Source organism: Equus quagga, chromosome 13 (genome assembly GCF_021613505.1).
Source record: "Equus quagga isolate Etosha38 chromosome 13, UCLA_HA_Equagga_1.0, whole genome shotgun sequence".
In the NCBI taxonomy this organism is placed as follows: domain Eukaryota; kingdom Metazoa; phylum Chordata; class Mammalia; order Perissodactyla; family Equidae; genus Equus; species Equus quagga.
In genome coordinates, this window is record NC_060279.1 from 89,106,578 (window position 1) to 89,128,772 (window position 22,195).

At 61.3% G+C, this 22,195-nt stretch overlaps 2 protein-coding genes across 4 annotated transcripts; one reads left to right on the top strand and one right to left on the bottom strand.

Moving 5' to 3' along the window:
* Positions 1 to 355: 355 nt before the first annotated feature.
* On the bottom strand, positions 356 to 14,852 carry SCAF1 (SR-related CTD associated factor 1). 3 transcript variants are annotated; one of them, XM_046683810.1, is made up of 11 exons: positions 14,725 to 14,852; positions 11,924 to 12,037; positions 11,624 to 11,681; positions 10,790 to 10,884; positions 10,408 to 10,508; positions 10,204 to 10,319; positions 4,338 to 7,157; positions 3,613 to 3,695; positions 3,174 to 3,392; positions 1,070 to 1,198; positions 356 to 782 (listed from the first exon to the last, which is right to left on the bottom strand). In XM_046683810.1, the coding sequence occupies exons 2-11, from the start codon at positions 12,029 to 12,031 to the stop codon at positions 591 to 593; spliced, it is 3,921 nt and encodes a 1,306-aa protein (XP_046539766.1). In that variant the 5' UTR covers positions 12,032 to 12,037; positions 14,725 to 14,852; the 3' UTR covers positions 356 to 590. The 3 variants fall into 3 exon arrangements, with proteins under 3 accessions (XP_046539766.1, XP_046539765.1, XP_046539767.1); XM_046683809.1 differs by lacking the exon at positions 14,725 to 14,852 and adding an exon at positions 14,260 to 14,710; XM_046683811.1 differs by lacking the exons at positions 11,624 to 11,681; positions 11,924 to 12,037; positions 14,725 to 14,852 and having other exon boundaries at positions 10,786 to 10,884.
* Positions 14,853 to 16,386: 1,534 nt separating this feature from the next.
* On the top strand, positions 16,387 to 20,349 carry RRAS (RAS related). Its single transcript, XM_046680414.1, has 6 exons — positions 16,387 to 16,572; positions 18,487 to 18,574; positions 18,685 to 18,787; positions 18,894 to 19,002; positions 19,804 to 19,922; positions 20,000 to 20,349. The coding sequence occupies exons 1-6, from the start codon at positions 16,420 to 16,422 to the stop codon at positions 20,082 to 20,084; spliced, it is 657 nt and encodes a 218-aa protein (XP_046536370.1). The 5' UTR covers positions 16,387 to 16,419; the 3' UTR covers positions 20,085 to 20,349.
* Positions 20,350 to 22,195: the final 1,846 nt, after the last annotated feature.

Genomic DNA, 22,195 nt, shown 5'->3' on the forward strand with positions numbered 1-22,195 from the left:
AGCAGCCAGGCGCCCTGAGCTCCGGCTCAGAAGCCACTGACCAGGTGGGCCTGGGACCCCGGCCTGCCCTCACCACCACCTCCGGCCAGTCAGCAGCAACGGCTCACTACACGCCCGGTGTGGGTCTCAGCGCCTCCCCTGCCTGGGGCTGTGTGAATCCTCACCAGGCCCACTCCAGACACAGGGAACCCAACCGAGGCCCAGAGAAGGGAATGCGCTGGCCCCGGGTCACACAGTTGGTCTCCTGCTGACTACCCTCAGACTTGGGCCAAGCCCCCAGCGCTGGCCCTCCCCAACCCTTTCCCAAGTCCATCTCTGAAAAGAAAGGGCTAAAATCAGGGGGGCTTGGGGGTAACATTTCATGAAATCTTTAATGAAACTGGGGAGGGGCACAAACAGAGAGGAGGGGCGATGGGGACAGGCTCCAGGGTGAGGACCTGGGCAGGGGCGGGCGGGGCAGGGGGCTCTCCTCTTCCCCGCAGCAGCGCTCCCCCATCATCCCACTGACAGGGGAGGGCGGTGGGGAGGCGGAGCCATAAATACGTCCAGAATTCCGAGGCAGCGCAGGAGGACAGGGGTGGCGGGGGGTCTCAGGGGGGGGGCAGGGGCAGGCCTGGGCCACCCTTGTCCGGGGGCCCCGGCTCCTTGGGCGGCCTGGGGGGCCCCGGGGGGTCCCCCGGCTTGCGGCCGTGCTTGCGGAAGTAGCGGTAGCGCTGGACGTAGGCCCGCACCAGGTTGCTCACCTTCACCGGGTTGATCTCCCCGCTTTTGCTGTGGCAGATCTGGGGGACGAGGGGCAGCTGCAGTCACTGGCGGCCCCCAGGGGCCCCTCCACTGGAACTGCTGAGCACAGCGGGGACTGGGACGGGAGCTGCTACCCCAGTGTCCCTACTTGTGCCCCTGATGCCAGCAGAACAGGCCCAGGTGGGCTCAAGGAAATCCTGTCACCCTCCTCACCTTCCAGGCTGACCCGCCATGCCTGTCTCCCCATCTGTGGACGTCTGTCTGCACACGTCCATCTCTCCGTCTCGTCCCCCTGCCCCCCGTGTATCTGCCCCCGGGGCCCCACCTTGTGGACAGCCTTCCTCAGGATGTCCTTGTACTCCTCCTTGGTGATGTCCTTCTTCTGATAGTACGGCTTGATGGCCAGCTTCACCTCCTCCACCGCCCGCTCCTGTGTGTGCAGCTTCTTCAGATACTGGTGGGAGAGACGGCGAAGGGCAGATGAGCCCCTGCAGGACCCGCGGCCTCCCTGACCGCCGGCTGCGCCTGGGGCTCAAGTCCTGCTTAGGGACCGCCCTGTGCTCCCTTGCTACAGTCACCCTGGACCGCAGGCCAGGCCTGGGCCTCTGAATGTCACTGAGGATCTCTTCTAGGCTGGACCCTGGGCTGTCCGAGGTGGCCAGGACAAGGACACGTGGTCCCTTCCCTGACAAAGGTCACAGTCCAGCAGGAAGACAGACATTAGCCCAACAGTTATGACTGTTTTAATCCGACTCTAAGGGCTTGTTCTGATGGCAGCAGGAAAGCATGGCAAGCTTTTCAGGGGGACGAAGACTCAGAGAGGGCTCTCACGGCACCGCCCTGGCTCCTGAGTGGACAGCGGGCCGAGGGACACTGGGGGGCTGGGACCGGCTAGGAGCAGCGGAGACGGGGTGGGAGTTGAGCCGCGGGGGGGCCGGCAGGTTCAGAGTGCAGGTTGTGGAGGTGGCACGCCCGTGTCGGAGTCCTGGTCCTACCAGTCTGAGGCTGGGATGACGGGCTGAACCCTTTAGTGGCTCACTGGTAAAATGGGGGGGAACTGTGGCGACACATGTGGAGGCGACAGCAAGGAGCCAATCAAGGGGAGCTACGGCTGTTCTGAGAGTGATGGCCGCGAGGGGTGGCAGGGAGACCCCTAAGCCTGCTGGGGTGGAAGAGCCGCACCCCTCGATCAGGTCAGGTCTTCCTGAAACTGGACCCCTAGGAAGCCTCCAGCGGGAGAAAAAACCCAGCCAGAGCCGGGCCTTCTGTCCTCGACTCGCCCGAGCACAGGAGACAACAGTCGCCGCGGGAACCAATCTTGGGGAGGTTGCCCTCACAAGCCAGGTGACTGCTCCCTACAGCCCAGGGCTGGGGGAAGATGGGAATGGTAAACTGAGGCCTGGCACCCCAGACTTCAGGGCCAACACCTCGGACGACATGACGACGAACATGCCAACGGAGCTGCTGGGAGAGCCACAGGCCACCTGGAGGGAAGCCTCAGGCCTCCCTGCCTGACAGGAAGTGGGTTTCTGAAGAGAGGTGGCCGAGAGAAAGGAGTTGTTCCCCATGCCCATCTCAGATGTGACAAATGAGAATGCCAGCAGAGAAGGGACCAGCACAGCCTCCCTGGCAGAGCAAGGGACCCGCTGCTGCTCACAGGGTCTGTCCTGGCCCTGTCCTGCAGCCCACGGCACAAGCCATGGATGAGTGGCCCTCCAAGCTGGGCGCTGCCTCCGCTCCCCGTCTGGGACTCTGCAGGGGCTTTCTTCTGCCTGCCCCCTGGCACCACACACGAGATGTCTACGGGGCGGGCAACGCCATCAGCTGGCGAGAGCCTGATGGACCGTAAGGAAAAGCGTCCAGACTCGACCAAGAGGAAAACAGCCCCGAGGCCAACGAGGAGCAGCAGATGTGGCTGGATGAAAACCTGTTCATATCTGCCCAGCACCAGGCTTCCTCCTTTCGCCTATGCACAGACGCTCGAGTTTTCTCATGCAAACCACCCTCCCCCTTACACAAAAACATGGCGGGGGGCGGGGGGGAGAGATAGATAGATATGGGCAACCCAGGGGCAGACTGCAGTGGGTACGTGTGTAAGTACGTGAGGGCGTTTCCATCCATGTCGGCATCTCTCTGTAGAGATACACACACACACACACACACACGCACGCACGCGCATGCACACACAAACACACACACACACACACACACACACGCGTGACTGTTTGGAAGTCTGCCCAGCACCAGTGCCCCATTCATCCTGCGCCTGCAGTTCAGGTCTCCACACAACTTAACGACTTTGGCTTTATCTAGGTTCCCACCTGCTGGCGCCGGCCTCTGCCAGTCTCCTCGGGCCCCGCATCTTAGTGTCTGTTCCCGTTCTCTGCAAAACTGTCACCATCAACCCACCTCTCGCAAGCCTGGCTCACCTTGTCTGTGTCCCCACGTCCCTCGGAGCTGCTGCTGCCCTCTCTCTTGTCGGACGCTGCAGCCAGCCCAGTGGGGGTGGGAGGCGTGGAGCCGCAGCCCGCCAGGGGGAGGCTGCCAGGGAGCAGGTAGCTGGAGGGACCAGGGGGCAGACCCAGAGAGGTGGGCACAGGAGCTGGGGTCACCCCCAGACTGGAGGGGGGCTTCCGGTGGCTGAGGATCTGTGGGAAGAGGTTGGAGGATGAACACAGGGAGGTGGAGGGGAGGAGGGAACGCGTACCGCTCTTGTCCCACCCTGAGTTCCCAACAGTCCCAGGGGCCACAGCTCCTCTTCGGGCCAACACCTCACCCCAAAGCCTGCCGGGAGTCAGGCTTCCTCTCCTAACCTGGGGCAGGGGACAAGCAAAGGGGCTGAGGGGACCCTGCCCCAGGGGAGCCCACCTGGTTGGTGGCCTGGATCAGCTCCTGGGCCTTTGCTCGGCTCGCCAGGTTGGCCTCCTCCATCTTGAAGAGAAGTGCAGTCACTGCAGGAGGCGGAGGGGGACGACAGGGGGACGGGCAGCGGACATGAGAGAAGACAGTGAGCTAGTGCCCTGCTGCCAGCTCCCGCCTCGGGCCCCTGGGTGGGCCACACGGGCCCAGGTTCAGAGCCAGGCAAAGGGGGCCTTGGCCACTGAGGACCACCCACACTCCTCATCTTCTCAGAACTCAAGAGGCCGGGGGGACATAGCCAGGGCACTCAGTGATGAGGTGGTGGCCGAAGTAGACTCCGTCTCCCCAGCCCCCCACAACCAGTCCTACCTCTCCCCACCTCTGGGGCCTGGCAGAGCTTACTGCCATCCCCCAAGGGACCCCACTCCCTGCTCACCCCATCCTTTCCAGTCCCTCCACCAAGCGTATCCTAGCCCACCTCTAGGAGGACCCCCAGGCCACATGCCACTCCTCATCTGTGCTGAGCAGCCACCCCTGCTCCCACCTGCCCTGCTCTCTCCCACTGCCCCCAACATCCAGAACCCCGCAGACAGACCCTGACGGACCCTCATCCACCCGCAGCCCTCCCAGCCCGGGTCGGCATCCCCACGGCCTCCAAGTCTGTCTCCATGGGACCTTGCCCTCCCCCACCCTGTCTGCCACAACCTGCCCTGGCCCCCCCAGGGGACACTCACAGGCCAGAACACCGCTGGTGGTGCAGTCCACCCCAGCGGGCAGGTTCCAGGGCATGGGCGGGGGCAGCGTGGGCAGCTGGGAGACCCGGGGGGCTGGCCCATCCTCCGCCCCTGAGTCGCCGGCTGTGGACCCTGCACTGGGAGCGGTGCTGGGGGCGGCAGCGGCCGTGCTGGTGGCCGTGGTGGTGGCAGGCTGCTGCTCCTCCTCCTCCTCCTCTTCCTCCTCCTCCTCCTCTTCCTCCTCCTCCTCCTCCTCTGCCCCACCGCGGACCCCAGCCTCCTCGGTGGCCTCTTCGGGCAGGAAAGAGACCTCGGGTGTCTTGCAGCTGCTGTCCACAGTCTGGGAGTCGGGCGTGAGCGCAGGGGGCGGAGGGACTACCTTGGGGGGCGGGGTGCTGGGGGCCTTGGCCGGCCGCTCCTCCCCGGACCAGGAAGTCTCCTCGGCCCCCTTGGCTCCGGCCGCCTGGCTGCAGCTATCCGCCTTGGACTTCTTCAGTGTCCCGGGGCCCCCGCTGCCCCCGCTGCTGCCCCCGCTGCGGATCTTTTTCCTGGTCTTGGATGGCTTGGTCTTTCCCTTGGTCCCCTTGGCTTTCTTGGCCCCGGCCTTGGCCTTGACCTTGGTCTTTTTGGGCTTGGTGCTGCCCGGAGCTGCTTTGGCCACTTCGGCAGGGGCCCGCTCATCCGGCTTGAGGAAGGGGGAGCGGCTCTCGCGGTCGCGGCTGAACTTGACTCCGATGGAGCCCAGGCCGGCGGACGCGGCCTCCTTGGCCGGCGTGGTGCTGCTGACGCCCTCGCGGATCAGCACCGCCACCTTGGACTGCAGCTTCACCTTCCGCGAGGACGAGGACGACGATGAGGACGAGGAGCCCGAGCCGCTGCTGACCGGGGGCTTGGGCGGGGGCCCTGAGGAGGGTGCCGACTCCTTGGGGGGCCGGGCCTTCTTGGATGACCTGTCCCTGTCCCTATCTCTGTCCCTGTCCCTGTCCCGGTCCCCTCCATCCAGGGCCTTCCGCCGCGATCCCTTCTCCCGGGAAGAGGAGGAGGAGGAGGCGGCCCCAGAGCGGCGCCGGTCCTTCTCACTGCTCTTGCCGCCCCGCTCCTCGGCGCTCAGTCCCTCCGAGTCATACAGGACCTCGCGCTTGGGCGACGAGGCCGGGGCCGGGGAGGGGCCTCGCGGGTCGGACTTGTCCGGCCGGCCCACCGTGATGGTCCGCTTGATAGCGAAGAGATCGTGGTCCGTGAGGTCCTGGATGGAGGGCGGCACGGCCCCGCGGCGGCGGCTGTCCCTCTCCGCGCCCAGGGAGGCAGAGCCCGAGGGCGGCTGCGCGGGCGCCGGGGCCTTGTCGCTGTCCCCGGACCGCTTCTCGCCCCGGGACCGCGACCGCTTCTTCTTCTTCTTGCTGCCGCCGCCGTCCCGGTGCTTGCCGCGGTGCCGTTCGCGCCTCGACGACGACGACGAAGACGTTGCCGGGGGCGGGGAGGCCGAGCGCCGCCGCCGCCGCCGCTTCTCCCGGGAGCGCGATCGGCGGCTGCCCCCGCGGCGGCGCTCGGGGCTGCGCGAGCGGCGGCGGGCGGAGCGGGAGCGGGAGCGGGAGCGGCGGCGGGCGGACGAGGCGTGGGAGCCGGGCTTGCGGTCCCGGGAGCGGTGCTTCTTGGAGTCCCAGGGCGAGGCGGGCGCCGGCGGGGCGGGCTGCACGCCAGCCGAGGCCGCGGCCGCCTCCTTGGGCTCCCCGCCGCTGCGCTTGCGCTCCCGCCTCGATTTCTTGCGGGTGGGTGGCCCGGCGGGCGCGGCGGCAGCCGGGGACGGCGAGCGCTGGCGGTAGCGCTCCCGCCGCTGGGTCAGGATCTTGCGGCGCAGGTCCAGGCCGCCCCAGCGTGTGTCGGCCGCCGGCGGCGCCGGGGCCGGCTCCCCGAGGTCCACCTGCAGGGCGCCCTCGCCGTCTGACTCGGCGTGCAGGGACAAGAAGTCGTCGCCCTCGGGGGCACGGGGCGCGGGCGGCGGGGGCGGGGGCTGGGCGGCAGGGGGCGCGGAGGCTGCGGGAGGAGGGCGGGCGGCCCGGGTGCGGAAGAGGGAGAGCGCCACCCGCGGCTCCTCCTCGGGCTGCACGATCTCGCCCTCCTCGATCTCTGAGTCGCCGGGCGGCAGCAGCGGGGGCGGGAGCGCGGCCCCGCCGGCCGTCACCACCTCCACCGAGACCTTGCCTTCCCGACAGGCCTCCGCCTCGGTCCCCACCACAAAGACGCGCCGGCGGGTGGCTCCTTCGGCCCGGGTGGAGTCCGCCTGGGGTGGCGTTCCAGGGGCTGGAGTCGGCTGCGGGGGCTGGGGGTCCGGGCGGGGGCTCTCGTCACCTGGGAAGTCCTGGCTCAGGCTGTTGTCATCGTAGATGCCCGCCAGGGTCTCCGAGATGCGGCTGATGCTCTGGGACAGGCCTTCTTCCTCCTCTTCCTCTTCTTCCTCTTCCTCTTCCTCCTCCTCCTCCTCCTCTTCCTCCTCAGGGGAGGGGGTCCCCGCTGATGAACTGGGGTTGGAACCAGTGGGCTCGAAGGGGTCGTACTTCTGCTCCGGAGCGGGTGGTGGGGAATAGGCCTCGTCGGTGGGGTGGAAGGGGTCGTAGATGTCAAACCGGGGGGCAGGTGGGGCCGGGGGTGCTGGAGGTGGTGGAGGGGGAGGAGGGGAAGGGGAGGATGATGAGGGGGAAGGGGAAGGCGAGGAGGACGCAGAGGAGGGGGCAGGGGGTGGGGCAGGGCCCCCGTCTCCGGTGCCCAAGGTGAGGAGGTGGCGGGCACAGGGGGGTCGAGAAGAGTGAGACTGTGGAGAAACTGCAAAGGAACAGAGGACACAGAGAGCCAGGGTCAGGTGCACATCCCTCCTCCCTGTCCCCCAGCAGAGGGGCCACAGGCAGGACAGCACCCCCCACCCCCAGCACCGGCTGCACCTGCAGGCAATCCCAGCACTTTACTGTGTGAGCTCTTGTAGGAGGCTCCCAACAAGTCCCCACTGTAGGTACTGCTACCCACGGGGCCCGGGAGGAAACTGAGGCACAGAGAGCTGCAGTATCTTCCCCAAGGGCACACAGTCAACAGAGAAAAGTCGGAGTGCAAACTCAGTCAAAGCGGCCTCTGAACCTGCACTCCCATATCCCGCTGGCCTGCAGCCCAAGACCACCCTGACCAATGGCAGCGGCGATGTGACCACAGAAAGCACAGCTGAGACCGGAGAGTCTGGGCTCACACCCGAGGCGGCCTGCAAGGCGAGCTCTGGCTGCTGCGCCAGCTGCCTTTGCAGGAACCTATCCCGTGTCACAGAGGAGCAAGGTGAGCGTGAAAAGGTGGATTGCCCTTCCGGAGCCAGGAAGGGGCAGAGCTGGGGCCTCTGAGCGCCCGAGTCCCCACCCTGCACTCTGTACTCTGTGACGAGCCCTCGCCAAGGGGCTACCTCTGCTCAGGACTCAGAGCCATCATTGACCGGTGACAGCCACAACCAGCGTCCACTCCCTCCTACAGGCCAGGCATCATGCTTTCTGACGCCACCTCCTCCACCCTCCTGAGACCTAAGCACTCAGGGCCACAAGTCACACACATGGAGACAACTGACCGCGGCTGAACCTGGGGCGGGCGGCCAGGCCAGGACTCAGACACATGCTCAGAGTCCAGAGGCCACTCTCTCGCCCACACGTAACTGCAAGGACCCTGCCCGGCAAGGATGCCAGCACAGCCGTGGGGACAGTGCCAGGGAAGCAGGGCATTGAGAGGGTAGCTCGGGAGACACCTCCTGATCTGGACCCCAGGCTCCAGCCCTCACCTGTGACATGACCGTCAGCCAGGAACTCAACCTCTGCCTGCCTCAACTTCCCCGTCTATAAAATGGGGCTTTGCTCATTCAGCCAAGGCATTTTCATCCACCACCTATTTTGTGCCAGGCGCTGTCCAGGGTGCTAGGAGTAGGATGGTGAATAAATAGTGAAAAATCCCTGCCTTCAAGGAGTGCACACTAGAGTGAGGAAAGACAAATGTCAACAAGCCAAGCAGAGCCGGGCTGAGGACACAGGAGGAAAAGAAAGCAGGGCGTACGGGGCCAGCCCAGTGGCGCAGTGGTCAAGTTTGCACGTTCCGCTTCTCAGCAGCCCGGGGTTCACTGGTTCGGAACCCGGGTGCAGACATGACACGGCTTGACAAAAGCCATGCTGTGGTAGGTGTCCCATGTATACAGTAGAGGAAGATGAGCATGGATGTTAACTCAGGGCCAGTCTTCCTCAGCAAAAAGAGGAGGAGAGGCAGTAGTTAGCTCAGGGCTAATCTTCCTCAAAAAAAAAAAAAAGGGGGGGGCTGGCCCCGTGGCCGAGTGGTTAAGTTCACGCGCTCCGCTGCAGGCGGCCCAGTGTTTCGTTGGTTCGAATCCTGGGTGCGGACATGGCACTGCTCGTCAGACCACGCTGAGGCAGCGTCCCACATGCCACAACTAGAAGAACCCACAACGAAGAATATACAACTATGTACCGGGGGGCTTTGGGGAGAAAAAGGAAAAAATTAAATCTTTAAAAAAAAAAAAAAAAAAAGGGAGGAGGAGCTCACGATGACAACGACAGCGTTCAGACCTCACCAGATGAGAGCACTAGGTGAGCGGCGGTGGCACAGAAAGAACCAGACTGCGCCCGGCCCCGCAGACTCTGAGCACGAGCTCCTACCCCCCTGGCCGTCATCACCGCCACCTGAAACATCCCCACAGACTGGAGTGCTCTGGAAAGACAGACATCCACTTCTTTACTTAATTCTCACGTGGGATAGGATTAGGGGCATTTTCTTTTCTTTTTCCTAAGTTTTCATCATTTGCCCAATGAAGACCAAAAAACTACTGGGAATAAGAAGATAAAGCAGTCGCCCTGAAGACAACTCTTAGGTTCCAGATACATCGCTATCACTGACAGCACACCCCCTGTCTGTGTAAATAAAGTTTTATTGGAACACTGTCCTGCCCATTTCTTTATTTATCCTCTATGGCTTCTGATTTTAAAAGAAATGAAAATACTCCCACCCTAAGAGTGTGGTGGGCCCCAGGCACCATGGCCCTTGCACCTAATGCGTAAGTCAAGCCGCAGCTCTAGAAAAAGGACAAGGGCAACGTGAACTGGCTCGGAAGGTGTGCGAGCCGCGTTCTCCAGCACCTTCCTCTCCCCTCCGCCCCTCCCCAAATCTGTCCGTACACGCAGAAGGGAAGTCTAAACCCAGGGTGTTCATCGGGGTCCCGGGGGGCCAGCAGCAGCAGCACCACCAGGAAACTGGTTAGAAATGCAAATTCCCAGGCCCCACCCAGACCTGCTGTGTCAGAAACCCTGGGGGTGGGACCTGGGACCTGTGGATGAACAAGTCCTCCTGGGAACTGGCTCCACTTCGAGAAGCTCTGCTCTGCCCTGCTCACAGCTCGACTGCTGCGAGCGGGGCTGGGGGACCGACTCACTTGGGCAGGCGCACATCGCAGACGTCAAACACTTGGGTTTTACACTCAGACGGCCCCAGGCTTGGGGCTCAGGGCCCAGGACCACCATGAAGCCCCCGGCTGTGCCACCCTGAGCAAGTGACTTCCCTCTTTCAGACTTTTCTCCTCTGAAAGATGGAGACGCTAAGAGCCCTCCCTCCTGGGGAGATGAAATCCCAATGCAGTCAGACCGAGCACCACACACTGGCTACCGGCTCCCATGTGCTTGGTATCAGTCATCAGTTTTCACTTTATGTACATCCATACAGCCTAATCAAAGTCTAACAGGAGAAAAACGGTAAAATAAAGATCTTGTCTAAAGGATACGATCGTCACTACTATTCCTACTAACAGTGGCTGGCTCCCGCCCAGCTCCGCCCTGGCACCACATACCCGTTTTGCCCGTCCTCCAGGCCCTGAGACGGGGTAGCAGGCTGGGCACGGGCAGGGGCATCGGATCCCTGTCCCCAATTCGGACCTCGGCCACCAGCTCCAGCATGTCCTCGCTCCTGCAAGGCAGAAGGGGAGAGTGAGCCTTGGGGTGCCTCTAGCTCCCACCATCGGGGCCTCGCCCACTCTGGCTGCCCAACTACTCACTCGCCAGGCCGCAGGTCCAGGTGGCTGGGGACCCAGGTATCCGGGGGATCCAGGACACTCACCAGCCCCGCGAGGAAGCTGTCCGCGGCCATGTCCAACACCTGGAAGAGGCCAGGAGGGGTCCCATCCTGTCCGTGCTCACGTGAGGACCGCAAATCCCACTTCCCCAGCCCCTGACCTCCCAAGAATCCAGCCATCTGAGACCCCAAGGAAATGTGGGGATCCAACCAATTCCCTCATCCTGACTGCCTCCAGGGCCCCCAGACCTACAACACTGCCTCTGATCAGCACCCCAGCCCCAGGAGTCTGGGTCCCCACCCGTCTCCCATCTCAGGCATCCAGGCCCAGGAGTCCGAGTCCCCAGCACCCTCTTCTTACTCACAGTAGCCGTGTCAGTCCCCCCTGATTCCTGGGAACGGGGCTCTGACCGTGGGCTCCGGCAGCGCCTCCATCGAAGGCCGTGACACCGAGAGCCATCTGGAGAGAGATTGGCATGGGGGAACTGGAGACAGGGCACTAGATGCAGAGACCTTGTGGGGCAGAGGAAGAGGAGCCTGCCCTGGCTCGCCACAGGGCTCCAAGCTCCTGCCCATTCTGCAGGCTTCCATCCACCGCCTCCCAACCTGGGTCCCAGAAAGACCTCCCCAGCAGCCTTCTGAGGCCCCAACTCTCTCACCCATTTGTCCTCCTAGCCACCCATAGGATGCAGTCCAGACAGGTCAGCTCGGCATCTGAGCCTTGCCGTGACCAGGTCCCCACGGACCTCCCCTGCCTCCCTCCTGCTCGTGCCCCCTTGCCCACTAGCTGCTAAAATCTACAACTGAGGCCTGTGACACACCCCTGTGCTGTGCGCCTGCTGCTGCCTCTGCCTATCGGGCTTTCTTCTTTACCAGACAACTCCAATACATCCTTTGAAACCCAGTTGCCTCTTGCCCCCTCTCAGAAGCCTTCCAGGACCCCGTCCCCCTCCATGCTAGCTTGGCTGGGCCTCCTGCCCTCCCACAGCACCTCGGGCTACCTCTGTGCTGTGACCGTGTCTCCCTCCCACCAGACCATGAACCCCTCCAAGGCAGCCACGGGGGCCGAGCCATCTTTGGTTCTCTGTGCCTGCACAAGGGTGGCACCCAGGAGGCCTCAGAAAAGAGTACATGAGTGAAATCCGGAGAAAGAATGCAGAGATAGGACCGCGGGCTCAGAGGACCAGGACCCGTCCTACCTTTATCATTCGGCAGATCTCCCTGCAGGGAACTTCCCATGGCCTGCTGAATAGCCCGCTGAGGAGAAGGAGGGCGAAGGGGGTGAAAAGAAAGGGCTGTCAGCGGACTCTGGCAACAGCCACGAGCTCTGCTCCTGGGAGACGGCCATTTCAGAAACCCCTACAACCAAACTCACGCTTCGGAGGAGCCAAGAGGCCAGGCCCCAAGCCCCTCCTCCCCCCCAGGGCCCAGGAGTCTGGCCCTGGAATCGAGACTCCCAGCCCCACCCTCCCTCAGCCCCAGGCCTCTGGCAGCCTCACCAGGATGAAGGCAGACGGGGAAAGCGTGGGGTCTCTGTCTGGAGGACCATCGCCCCGATCCTCGCCCGACTCTTCTGTCTTCCCTCGAGACTCATCTTCTTCCTCCATGGTCACCTGGAGGTTGAGGGGGGACAGTTTGGCGTGGAGGCTGGGGGAGGGGGAGGGAGTAGTGGCAGAAGGAGGTGAAGCAGAGGCTGGAGAGAGACCTCAAGGGCCTCCCACGCTGCCTCCATCAACAGCCTCTTCAGCATCCCTGCTCTCCCTCTCCCCATCCCAGTCCTTGGCCCAGTACCAGGCCCAGAGCAGACACCCGAGGGGTGAGAGCGAGTCTCTTCCCTTGTCAGGATTCATGTCGAAGTGAGGCCTTCCCAGCCTCCTCCTGTGACACCTGACCCCCTAGTTCTCACAGCTTCCCCCAGAACCAAACTTTCACACCTCATTGCCCACCCTCATGGGAGCCCACCCAACGCCAAGATTTGTTTCTGCTGAGTTGTGGTTTCAAATAGTGTGTCCCTCAGTCTCATAACCCCACCTTTCCCAAACTGAGGTGTGTGCCAGGGTGCTGGGGGAGCCTTAACCACGACACAGCTTCCTAAAGCGTCAATTTTCCTCGATGGTGAGGGGCCAAAAAAATGTATTTACATACATAAGATAAGCTGGAACTAGGACAGAGTGATCTACAAAACCAGTACGCCCCTTTTAAAATGAAAACACTAATTTCAGAAAGCGATGCTGTCCCGTGAGACCCCAGAGGGGGCAGCCACCTATCGCGTATCTGCCCATTGTACAGAAACAGGGCTGAAGCCTTGGCGAGGTCATAGAAATTCTTAGATTCTGCTAAAGCTAAAAGATCATCCTTCTGGCGGCTGTCTTGACTAGGGCTTCAGAAAATAAGAATCTTTCAGCTGTAGGCTTCCCTGACAATATCTAGCCTCAAAGCTCCTAGAAACCTTCAAGACCCCTAACCCCCAACTCAGTGTGCTGAGTTGTAAACGGGTTCAGTAGGAGGAGCGACCTCAGAGAAAGGCTGTGAGAATTACAAGGAGACAGGCTTCCGCCACAGAGTTAGCACAGCCCAAGAACTTGACACGGAGGAACAATAATTATCATTACTAGCCTTTAAGGCCCAGGATTCCCCTACGCCCGTCTCCTCCAGGCCCCTAGCTGCATACCTTCATAGGAAAGACCTCCGTCCCGGGGCTCCCTCCTACTACAGATTTTCAAGTCATGCCAGAGCTCCCACGTGCAGCCTCCCAGCTCTTCAAGAGCCCTCACTCCTTCCCTAACTCCCACTGACATGGCCCGCCCTGATAAAGCCCTGTGGACAGTTCTCAGCCCGGAAGTTGCCCTCTAGCATCTCCAGGGGGAAGCCTATGCTAATGTAGAACAGTGACTGTCACATAACAGAAGCTTCAAGATCTGCTGACTACAGACACACAGATCCCAAACCCTTTGCGGGACTTGAAGATGCTCCCTCGCCCACTGAGACATGCCCAGGGCTTTGCAGACACACCCACGGCTCCTTACATCTTTTCCCCACCAGAAGGTTCTGCAGACATTGCTAGGGCCCCCCAGATCGGTGTTTCCCAAACTATAGAGTCTCACGGCAGGACAGTGCTTGACAAATAGCTTGTTATAAAAGGTAAATCGAGCACAGGAGAAAATTCTTCACAGTACATCACAAGTAGTCATTGGAAATGTTAATTAATGGGACTTGGATAGTAGTTAAATACATATATCGGTATGTAATGGGTCTTAATGAGAAAATGTATTTCTTATTGTAGATCAAGGTCAAAAGAATTTGAAAAGCATCGCACTACATGATCTTATAGACTTTCCCAGACTAACGTGGACTAATTCTAACTCTCTACAGGCCGAGGGCAACGCAGCATTTTCAAACATTTTTCATTTGAATTATGTTCCAAAGGGCAAGACCATTTGAGCTGGGCAAATTTTCCGATATTCTCCTTTGTCTTATTCTCCACGCGCTTATCTGGCCCGGAAAGGCATTCGAATTTGCTCCAGGCAGAGAGATTGCATTCTTGTAGTCACACTCAAAGCCACCTAGATGGTTCCAGGTCCTTCTAACTGCCCCCAGCCTCCTGTCACCCAGATTAGACACTCCCCAGACGTTGGAGACCCATGCAGGGCTCTCAGCACATCTCAATATTTGCCTCCCTCCCTTGGTGGGCACATCCCACCCCTCTGGGTGGCCCTAAAAGACTTTCTAGCCCTGGGTGGTTCCTCCAGGCCGGCTAAATGGCCCCAGACCCTTATGGGTGAGCTGCATCCTCAGGTCAGCCCATGCAGGTACTTCCCAGCCCTAGCAGACATACCCCAGGCGCTATAGATGGCTCTGCAGATACTCCTCAGTTCTTGCAGACCTCGTCCACCCCTGGGACATATCTCAAGATCTCAAGATGGCCCCAGAACCCTCTAAGCAGACCCTAGCCTCCGGTCAGTCCATAAAGACGATCAACAGTGCCTAGAGAAATGACCCAGGCCAGCTATATGATGGAGGACAGGCCCCAGTCTCGGTCCAGGCCCTGTGGAGGTCCCGGGTCCTCACGGGGACGCCCCGTAGATGCCCCCCGGCACCCACAGACGCCTCCCGGGGCCTGGAGAAGGCCCCCCGCTCGGCGCCAGGTTCCACCGCAGCTGCCGGGCCCGAGGCCGCCCCGCTAAGCCCTCCAGGCCCCGCGGCGTGTGCGGAGGACCCGGGGACAACTAGCGACCCGACTCCGCCCCGCCCACCCCGATAGGCCCGAGCCCCGCGGCCCGGACCTCCGCCGCCATCTTACCCCGCCGCTCGGGCTGCGGCTCCGGCCCCGGCGCGGGGCGGGGCGGGCTGGGGGGGCTCGCGAGCAGAGGGAGGAGAGGGGCGGAGCTAAAACGCCGCCGAGCTTGCCGGGACTTCAAGTACCGAGCACGGTGCCGTGAAGGCTGGTGGGAAGCCTCCGGACTCAGTTTCCCAGCAGTCACTGGGGCATATGGGCAGAGGTGCGCGCGACGCACGCCGGGAGGCGTAGTCCGCGCGTCGCCTCCGTCGCGCGGGGACAGCAAGGGGGTGAGAGGTGAAGTGGGCGGGGTTGTGGTGGCCCGCGATGAGGCCCCACAGTGCCCTGCGCGCGCGCGGAAAGAGCTACGGAACAGGAAGTGACGTAAAGAGCACTCAGTGGGACAGATGCAAGGGAATTGTAGTTCAGCGGAGTGGCCGGGAGAAAAAAAAAAAAGCTGGACTGGCTGGGAGTTGCCCCGCCCACATTCTGGGGATCCCAGAATCCCGATGCCCCTGTCCCCTCTAAATTTGGAACCAAGGAGCCCAGCCCTACAGCCTCCTCCTCATTTAGGATAGAAAATTAGGATAGAAATCCAAATTTCGATTCCTCTCCCGAGAGTGGCGGAGTCTGGACTCCCATTCCCCCCTCCCTGTGACTCAGGCATCTGAGCCTTCTTTCCTTAGGTCTAAGAGTCGGACCCTCAAGCCCTTCCTGCCTTAGACCATTCGGGGTCTCAAGCTCGTACCTTACACGAACACGAGTGTTCGGGTTCCCCACCCCAACTCCCTCGGATCCAGAATCCTGGGTCCCCTGCTCCTCCAACCCCTGGACCCAAGATTCTGGGCCCCCAGCTCCCTCCTTTACAGAACCCCCAAATGCCCTCCTTCCCAGGACCCAGGAATCCAGGCCTCCATCCCCAGTCTCTCCCAGGGACCCAGGAGTCTGGGCCCTCAGCTTCCTCCTCTTTCAAGACCCAGAAAGCCTGGCCCTAGGCCCTCCATGACCCACGCGTCCAGGCTTGGACAAGCTGGCTCACGAATTAGGAATGCAGTGATCTCACGGCCCCTCCCTGCCCCGTTACCCGGCTGTCCCCCTCCAGGGCCCCATCTCCCCTCCCAGTCTGTCTTCCGCTTGGCTGGGACAGCGGGAAACGGAAGCCTGGGTCCCTTAGCGGGCGGAGACTCCAGCTTCCAGCCCAGACACCCAGGTCGGGAGCTTGGCTAAGATCCCAGGACCTGCTCCTTCCTCAGAGCGCGCCTATATACGGCCGCGCGCGAGTTGGCGAGCCCCGCCTCCTACAACCCGACCTCCGGGACGTTGCCCTGAGAAGCTGCATCACGGGCTTTCATTTGCATAGCCCCTCCCCGAACGATCTTCCTGACCCGTCTGCGGAAAGGATGAGAGCTCTTATTAGCATATCCCCGCCCCCAGACGGCCCGCCAGCCGGAGCGCGTGGCTCCGCTCCCGGGGAGCACAGTCCTCTCATTAGCATATCCCCGCCCCATTCGGAATTCCCCTCCGCAGCGAGCGCCGCTCCCCTGCCCTTATTAGCATAGCTCCTCCCTTTCCCGGGCCTTGCCTCCTCCTTAAGTGTCCCAGGGCTCGAGCCCCTCTTTGGAGCTCATGATTATGCAGTAGCCTTATTAGCGTGGCCCGCCCCTAGGCCCCGCCCGGCTCCCCCCAGGCGGTAGCAGCGGCGGCAGCAGCGGTGGCGACATGAGCAGCGGGGCGGCGTCCGGGACAGGGCGGGGGCGGCCCCGGGGCGGGGGGCCGGGACCCGGGGACCCCCCACCCAGCGAGACACACAAGCTGGTGGTCGTGGGCGGCGGCGGCGTGGGCAAGAGCGCGCTGACCATCCAGTTCATCCAGGTAGTGGGCCCTCACCCGGGGGGGTGCCCCCGGGACCCAGAACTGAGCCCTTTGGGGGATCCCTGAGACCCCGAGTTCCCCTTGACCCATCACTGAGACCCTCCTATGAGGCCCTCTAATCAAACGATCCCCTCGGATTGTGACCCTGAGCCTCCCAGGGCCTCCACCCCCTAAACGAGAGACCATCCTCCTATACTCGCATCCTGAGACCCACACCATCTCTCCCCTCAGTACCCAAGACGCAGCTGCCAGGCTGACCTGACCCTGGGCACCTCCTGGGAGCACCCTAAACCTAGAGGAGTGGCCCCATTCAGACCCTAAGCACTCTCATGGGCCCCCACCCGCCTAGGCGCCACCTCCCCTCACCCTGAGCCCCATCTCCCCCAAATCCCAGACCCCAGCTCCCCCTCTGAGCCACTCAGAGCCTAACTGGGAGAATGCCTGTGCCCAATGCCCTTGAGACTCCCCCAGTCGGGGCACTTAACCTCTTCAGGACCTCCTCCAGACTTTGCTCCTGAGACCTATCTGGGACCACCTAGTCCCGAGAGAGGCACTCTCAAACCCAAGAGATTTCAAACATCTCTTGCCCCTTGGCCACTCGGGAGAACTCTAAGACCCCAAGTCCTGGGGATCCCCCATCCCGGCACACCCAGACCTCCATCCTCCCCCGAGGAAAACCAACCCTCCTCCATCTTGAGTTTTCCTCCACTGCGGTTCTCTGAGCCCTTCTCAGAAACCCTAGCTAGCCCCCAGATTCTTGGCACCCCCAGAAAGACTCGCTCCTTGGGAGTTTCTCTGACCCGATAGCATCTCAGGGTCTCTGACTCTCCAAACATGCACCTATATTCTAGGACAAACGGCCCAAACGCACCCAAGCTGCCTTGGGGCTCTCCCCCAGTTCTCATCCCTGAGTTTGTCCCCATGTGCTCTGAAGACACACCCCTAACCCCCCCAGGGCCTGGTCCCTACACCCTCTCTCGGGGACAAGCCCTCACCACACACCCGCCTAAGAGACAGGATGCAGCCCTCGGAGCCTCAGCTGCCAGATCACCCCTTCTCTCCTGAAAGTCCACCCCTACCCAGGAAACCTCTGCCCCATTCCCAAAGAAAACCCTCCCACCTCGGAGAAACCCTGGATAGGCGTCTGCTCCCAAGATGCTACCGGAGAGGCCCCTGGGCCCAACACCCCCCAGAGACCCCAGCCAGAGCCTGCATGGGAGTCTCTGCATGTGGAGAGAAAGGCCGCAGCCCTTTGCACCCAGGGGCAGCCCCAAAGCTGGCCAAACGCCTTGCAGGAGGCAGGCGGGACCCAGGCAGGAAGGGAGGGGCCCGGCCTGCGGGCGGGGCAGCTTCTCCGCAGCCCGATTGGCACCGAGACCTTCCCCTGGGAGGAGACACTGGAAAAGCTGCCGGAGGAAAAGGAGGGGGAGAGGGAGGAAGAGGAGGAAGAAGAAGAAGAAAAAAAGGGGAGGGAGAGAGGAGAAGGGAGAGAGAGAAAGACAGGCAGATATTCTGGACAACAACTGCTCCCAATAACTAAGCATCTATTATGTCCAGATGATAGTTAAATGCTTAAGAGGGATTTCCCCTGAATCTCACAAACCCTGAATTAAGCGTAGTGCTATTTTTGTCCTCATTTTCCAAATGAGGAAATTGAGGTTCAGAGAGGGAAAGTGATTTGTTCAGTGCCACTCAGCCAGGACGTAATCACAATGTGGGAGATGTCCTTTGTACCAGAAAGAGAGAGAGGACCAGGAGGGACTCAGAGAAAGGAGACTGGGGAGGGACAGAGACCTAGATAGGGGGGCACAGAGATCCAGAAAGATGAGGGCAGAGAAAGGTGGGGCCCAGCGACAGGGCTACATGTCTCTGCTGAGGTGCTGCAGTAACAGTGTCCTCTCCCCACCCCACCAGTCCTACTTCGTGTCTGACTACGACCCCACCATTGAAGACTCCTACACGAAGATCTGCACGGTGGATGGCATCCCAGCTCGGCTGGACAGTGAGGGCGGCAGGGAGTGGATGGGGGGATGGTGGCGGGGCTGAGGGCTCTCTCCGAGGTGGTTAGGGGGAGCCTCGTCCCCACGACGGCCCCTCTCCCCCTCTCTGCAGTCCTGGACACCGCGGGCCAGGAGGAGTTCGGTGCCATGCGGGAACAGTACATGCGTGCCGGCCACGGCTTCCTGCTGGTGTTTGCTATTAATGACCGGCAGAGGTGAGAGGGGTTGCCGTGGCGGAGCGAGGGGGTCGGGGTGGGGGGGCGGGGTGGGGACTGGGTCCGAGAGGCCGGCTGGACCTCACGCCTCCCGCTTCATCCACAGCTTTAACGAGGTGAGCAAGCTCTTTACGCAGATCCTCCGAGTCAAGGACCGCGATGACTTCCCCATCGTGTTGGTCGGGAACAAGGCAGATCTGGAGACACAGCGCCAGGTCTGGGAACTCCCCGGGACCCCATCTTGATTGGGGCTCCCCGGTCCTGCTCCCTCCATTGTCATGCACCTCACTAGATGTGTTGCCCCCAAGTGGGACCTTCTCGGTCCCCAGCATGGTACACGGGAGTTCCCAGGAGAGGTGGCTGGATGGAAGGAAAGGCACTTCCCCACCTCCCCAGGTCGACGAGCCCCAACTCTCTGCCCTGTCCCCACCTCTTGTTCCCACCTGGACCCTAGCCTCTGCCTCCCATTCCTTCTCTCCAGTCTACCTCCCACTCGCCCCCCTGCCCCCCTGCTCCTCCCCAGCTCACTGCCCTCCCATGGCTCCCTAGCACCCCAGGGAGACAACTCCAGCTCCCCCACCAGGCGCTTGATGCCCACTGTGGTCTTGTCCCTTCCTTTCTCTCCTCTCACCGCTTCCCTATATACACACACTGCCTGATTTCCACCCAGAACTCATCTTTTAGATTAAGCCTTTGGGGATTTCCAGCCCTGGGAGCTTTGCTCAGGCTTCTGCTGGGAACACCCTGCCTTCTCTGCCACACGAAGTCACAGTTAGCTATGGAACTTTCCCTCACTCCTTACTTAGATGGCACCGAGCCCCTTCGGCATCTCCCGCCCGCCCCCCCTCCCCCCCGCACCCCGAATCTCCCTGGAGCTTTTCCTCTTCACTTGAGCCCCAGCAGTATGTAACCCCCACCAAAGGCGTGTGGCAGTGTGTCTTTCTGCCTCTGCCCGGGCTGGGACCCACCCTGAATGCAGAGACCTGACTCCTGCCCATGTCCCCTCCCACCCCAAGGTCCCCCGATCTGAAGCCTCCGCCTTCAGCGCCTCCCACCACGTGGCCTACTTCGAGGCCTCCGCCAAATTGCGTCTCAACGTGGACGAAGCTTTCGAGCAGCTGGTGCGCGCGGTCCGGTGAGTGCAGCCCCCTTCCCGTCGTCCTTGTCCCCACCCCACCCGCCCAGCCCAAACTCACCAGCCTCTCCCCACAGGAAGTATCAGGAGCAAGAGCTCCCACCCAGCCCACCCAGTGCCCCCAGGAAGAAGGACGGGGGCTGCCCCTGCGTCCTCCTGTAGCCGGGGCATAAAGGAGAACCAACGCGAGCTCTCGGGACCAGCTGCCCTCGCCGAGCCTCAGTTTCCCCATCTGGGTCTCCCAGGATACACTACTCCCCCACTCATAATTCCTGGCCTCCTCCGGGCCATCGTCACTGTGTGCCTTCTGCCAATGCCTCCTTCCCCACCCAAAACCCTGGTGGGGGTGAGGGGCTCCCGGACATCCGGGTCACTGCTGTATATAACTCCCCTCCCCCAGAGAAATAAACGTCACTGCCAATGTCAAGAGGTGCTTTTTCAAAAGGGAGAAGGGCTCAGGGGAGGGGGGTGAACTCAGGGCACTCGCACGCGCACACACGCGCACACACGCGCACACACACACACACACACATGCTAAAGCCTCACCCCACCTAGAACCGTCGGATCTAGAACCCTTTGCTTGTTGGGGGGGCAGGAGCCACAGAGAACAAGCCCAGCCAGGCGTCTGGACCCCCCACTTCCCCTTCAACAGGGCGATTCTACTCTTTTCTGTTTCAGTGGACATTTTGTTGGGATCTCAATGTCTGGAAAAAAAAATTCTGGAAAGTTCTAGAACTACACTGTTTCGTATGGTAGCCAGAAACTACATGTAGCTATTTAATTTAAATAAAACTAAAAATTTGGTTCCTCAGTCACACGAGCCACATTTCAAGAGCTCAATATTCACATGGAGCCAGGGGCTACCCTAATGGACAGGACAAATACACAACATCCCCATCATTGCAAACCGGTCTACTGGACAGTAGTGCTCTAGAAGGTTCCGTGACCTTGGAGATGGGCAGCAACCGCTACAAACCCTGCCCGCCCCCCTCTCACTTGCAATGTATATTGAGAAAGTCCTTTTGACTGGAGGACGGAGAACGGACAGGTGGGTAGAATGGTGTCCGAGCAGCTGGCATCTTAAGGCCACCGCAGATGAGCTGACCACATACTTCAGGGAAACATTAGACCCACCCCCTACATTCAACCCAGGAGCCCCAATCCTCCAAGCTATTTGCTAACCTGCAAGGCGGGAACCAGAAGTGGAGACCACCACTCACCCATCTCCCAAGCCCATCAGATAGGGGGTCTGTGAACTGCAACATCTGCTCAACCTCAGCCAAGATGGCCCCATGCTCTGGAACTTGGGTCTCCATCTGCTCCATCACCCCCACATCTGCTAAGTTCCAACAGAATCTCTCTGAGCCCCTGATCCTGAAATGCTCCTTTCCCTCCTGCCCCAGAACCTGCCTCCTGGTTCCAGGGTAGGTTATGGCCCTGCATGGCCCTTGGCAGTAGGCTGCCCGGGTCCCCATTCAGCGCTGCCACCTCTCAGTTGAGTGCCTCTGGGCCACTGCTTCTCAGCTGTAAAATAGGGGCACTCACAGAGCTCCCACCTAGGGCCCGAGCCCTTTAGGAGCCAACGTGCACACGAAGAATGAGAAGAGTGCAGGGGACAGATTAAGTCTCAGTGTCAGTACCGGGGCCCTGCGGTTGTCCTGCCCCAGAACTATGAATGTCCCTCTGTACTCCAGATTAGAACAATGATTAGCTAAATATCCCTTTCCGGGTTTCATTATCACAGAATCCTTGGCCTGCGTTCAACCTTCCGCTCTGGGAATAAGCGTGGCCTCAGATGTATTGTGCCACGAGTCCACTCCCCGTGCTCCCAGAACCTCTGCTCGGGGGCCCACCCCTGTGGGATGGGGGGGTGGGGGGACTTTCCAGACCAGATCTGACACCACCTAAGCCCCAGCCAGGGCTGAGGAGCCCCCAAGAGGAACCCGGGGAGTCATGTGCCAACTTCTCTCCCCGGGGCCCGCCGCCAACCCTGCCCAGCGGCTCTCAGTCTTCTCTGCATTGTCTAACAGGGCCAAGTTCTTGGCTGGGACACCCTGCTTCTTGGAGGCCCAAGATTCACTTTGAGGAGACGAAAGCTACTGCCTGCCCCCAGAAAAAGGCACATGTACAAACTCCCGTGACAACTGGCAGGCCATTTTTGGAAGGTTTGCAGCCACCACCATTCCAAAGCTCACCAGGCAAGAGCGAAGAGGCTGGGACGGCCTACTTGGCCTCTCCCAAGGCCCGTGGGTGTCCCTGAGCCTCTCTGGTTC

Bases quoted from the DNA above. Each gene is read 5' to 3' on its own strand.
- SCAF1 (XM_046683810.1), bottom strand. From the start codon at position 12,031: ATGGAGGAAGAAGATGAGTCTCGAGGGAAGACAGAAGAGTCGGGCGAG. The intron at 10,885-11,623 runs GTAGGACGGGTC...ATCTCTCTCCAG, and splicing joins AGATCTGCCGAATGATAAAG to ATGGCTCTCGGTGTCACGGC. The intron at 783-1,069 runs GTGGGGCCCCGG...CTCGTCCCCCAG, and splicing joins TGAGGAAGGCTGTCCACAAG to ATCTGCCACAGCAAAAGCGG.
- RRAS (XM_046680414.1), top strand. From the start codon at position 16,420: ATGAGCAGCGGGGCGGCGTCCGGGACAGGGCGGGGGCGGCCCCGGGGC. The intron at 16,573-18,486 runs GTAGTGGGCCCT...CCACCCCACCAG, and splicing joins TGACCATCCAGTTCATCCAG to TCCTACTTCGTGTCTGACTA. The intron at 18,788-18,893 runs GTGAGAGGGGTT...CTTCATCCACAG, and splicing joins GCTATTAATGACCGGCAGAG to CTTTAACGAGGTGAGCAAGC.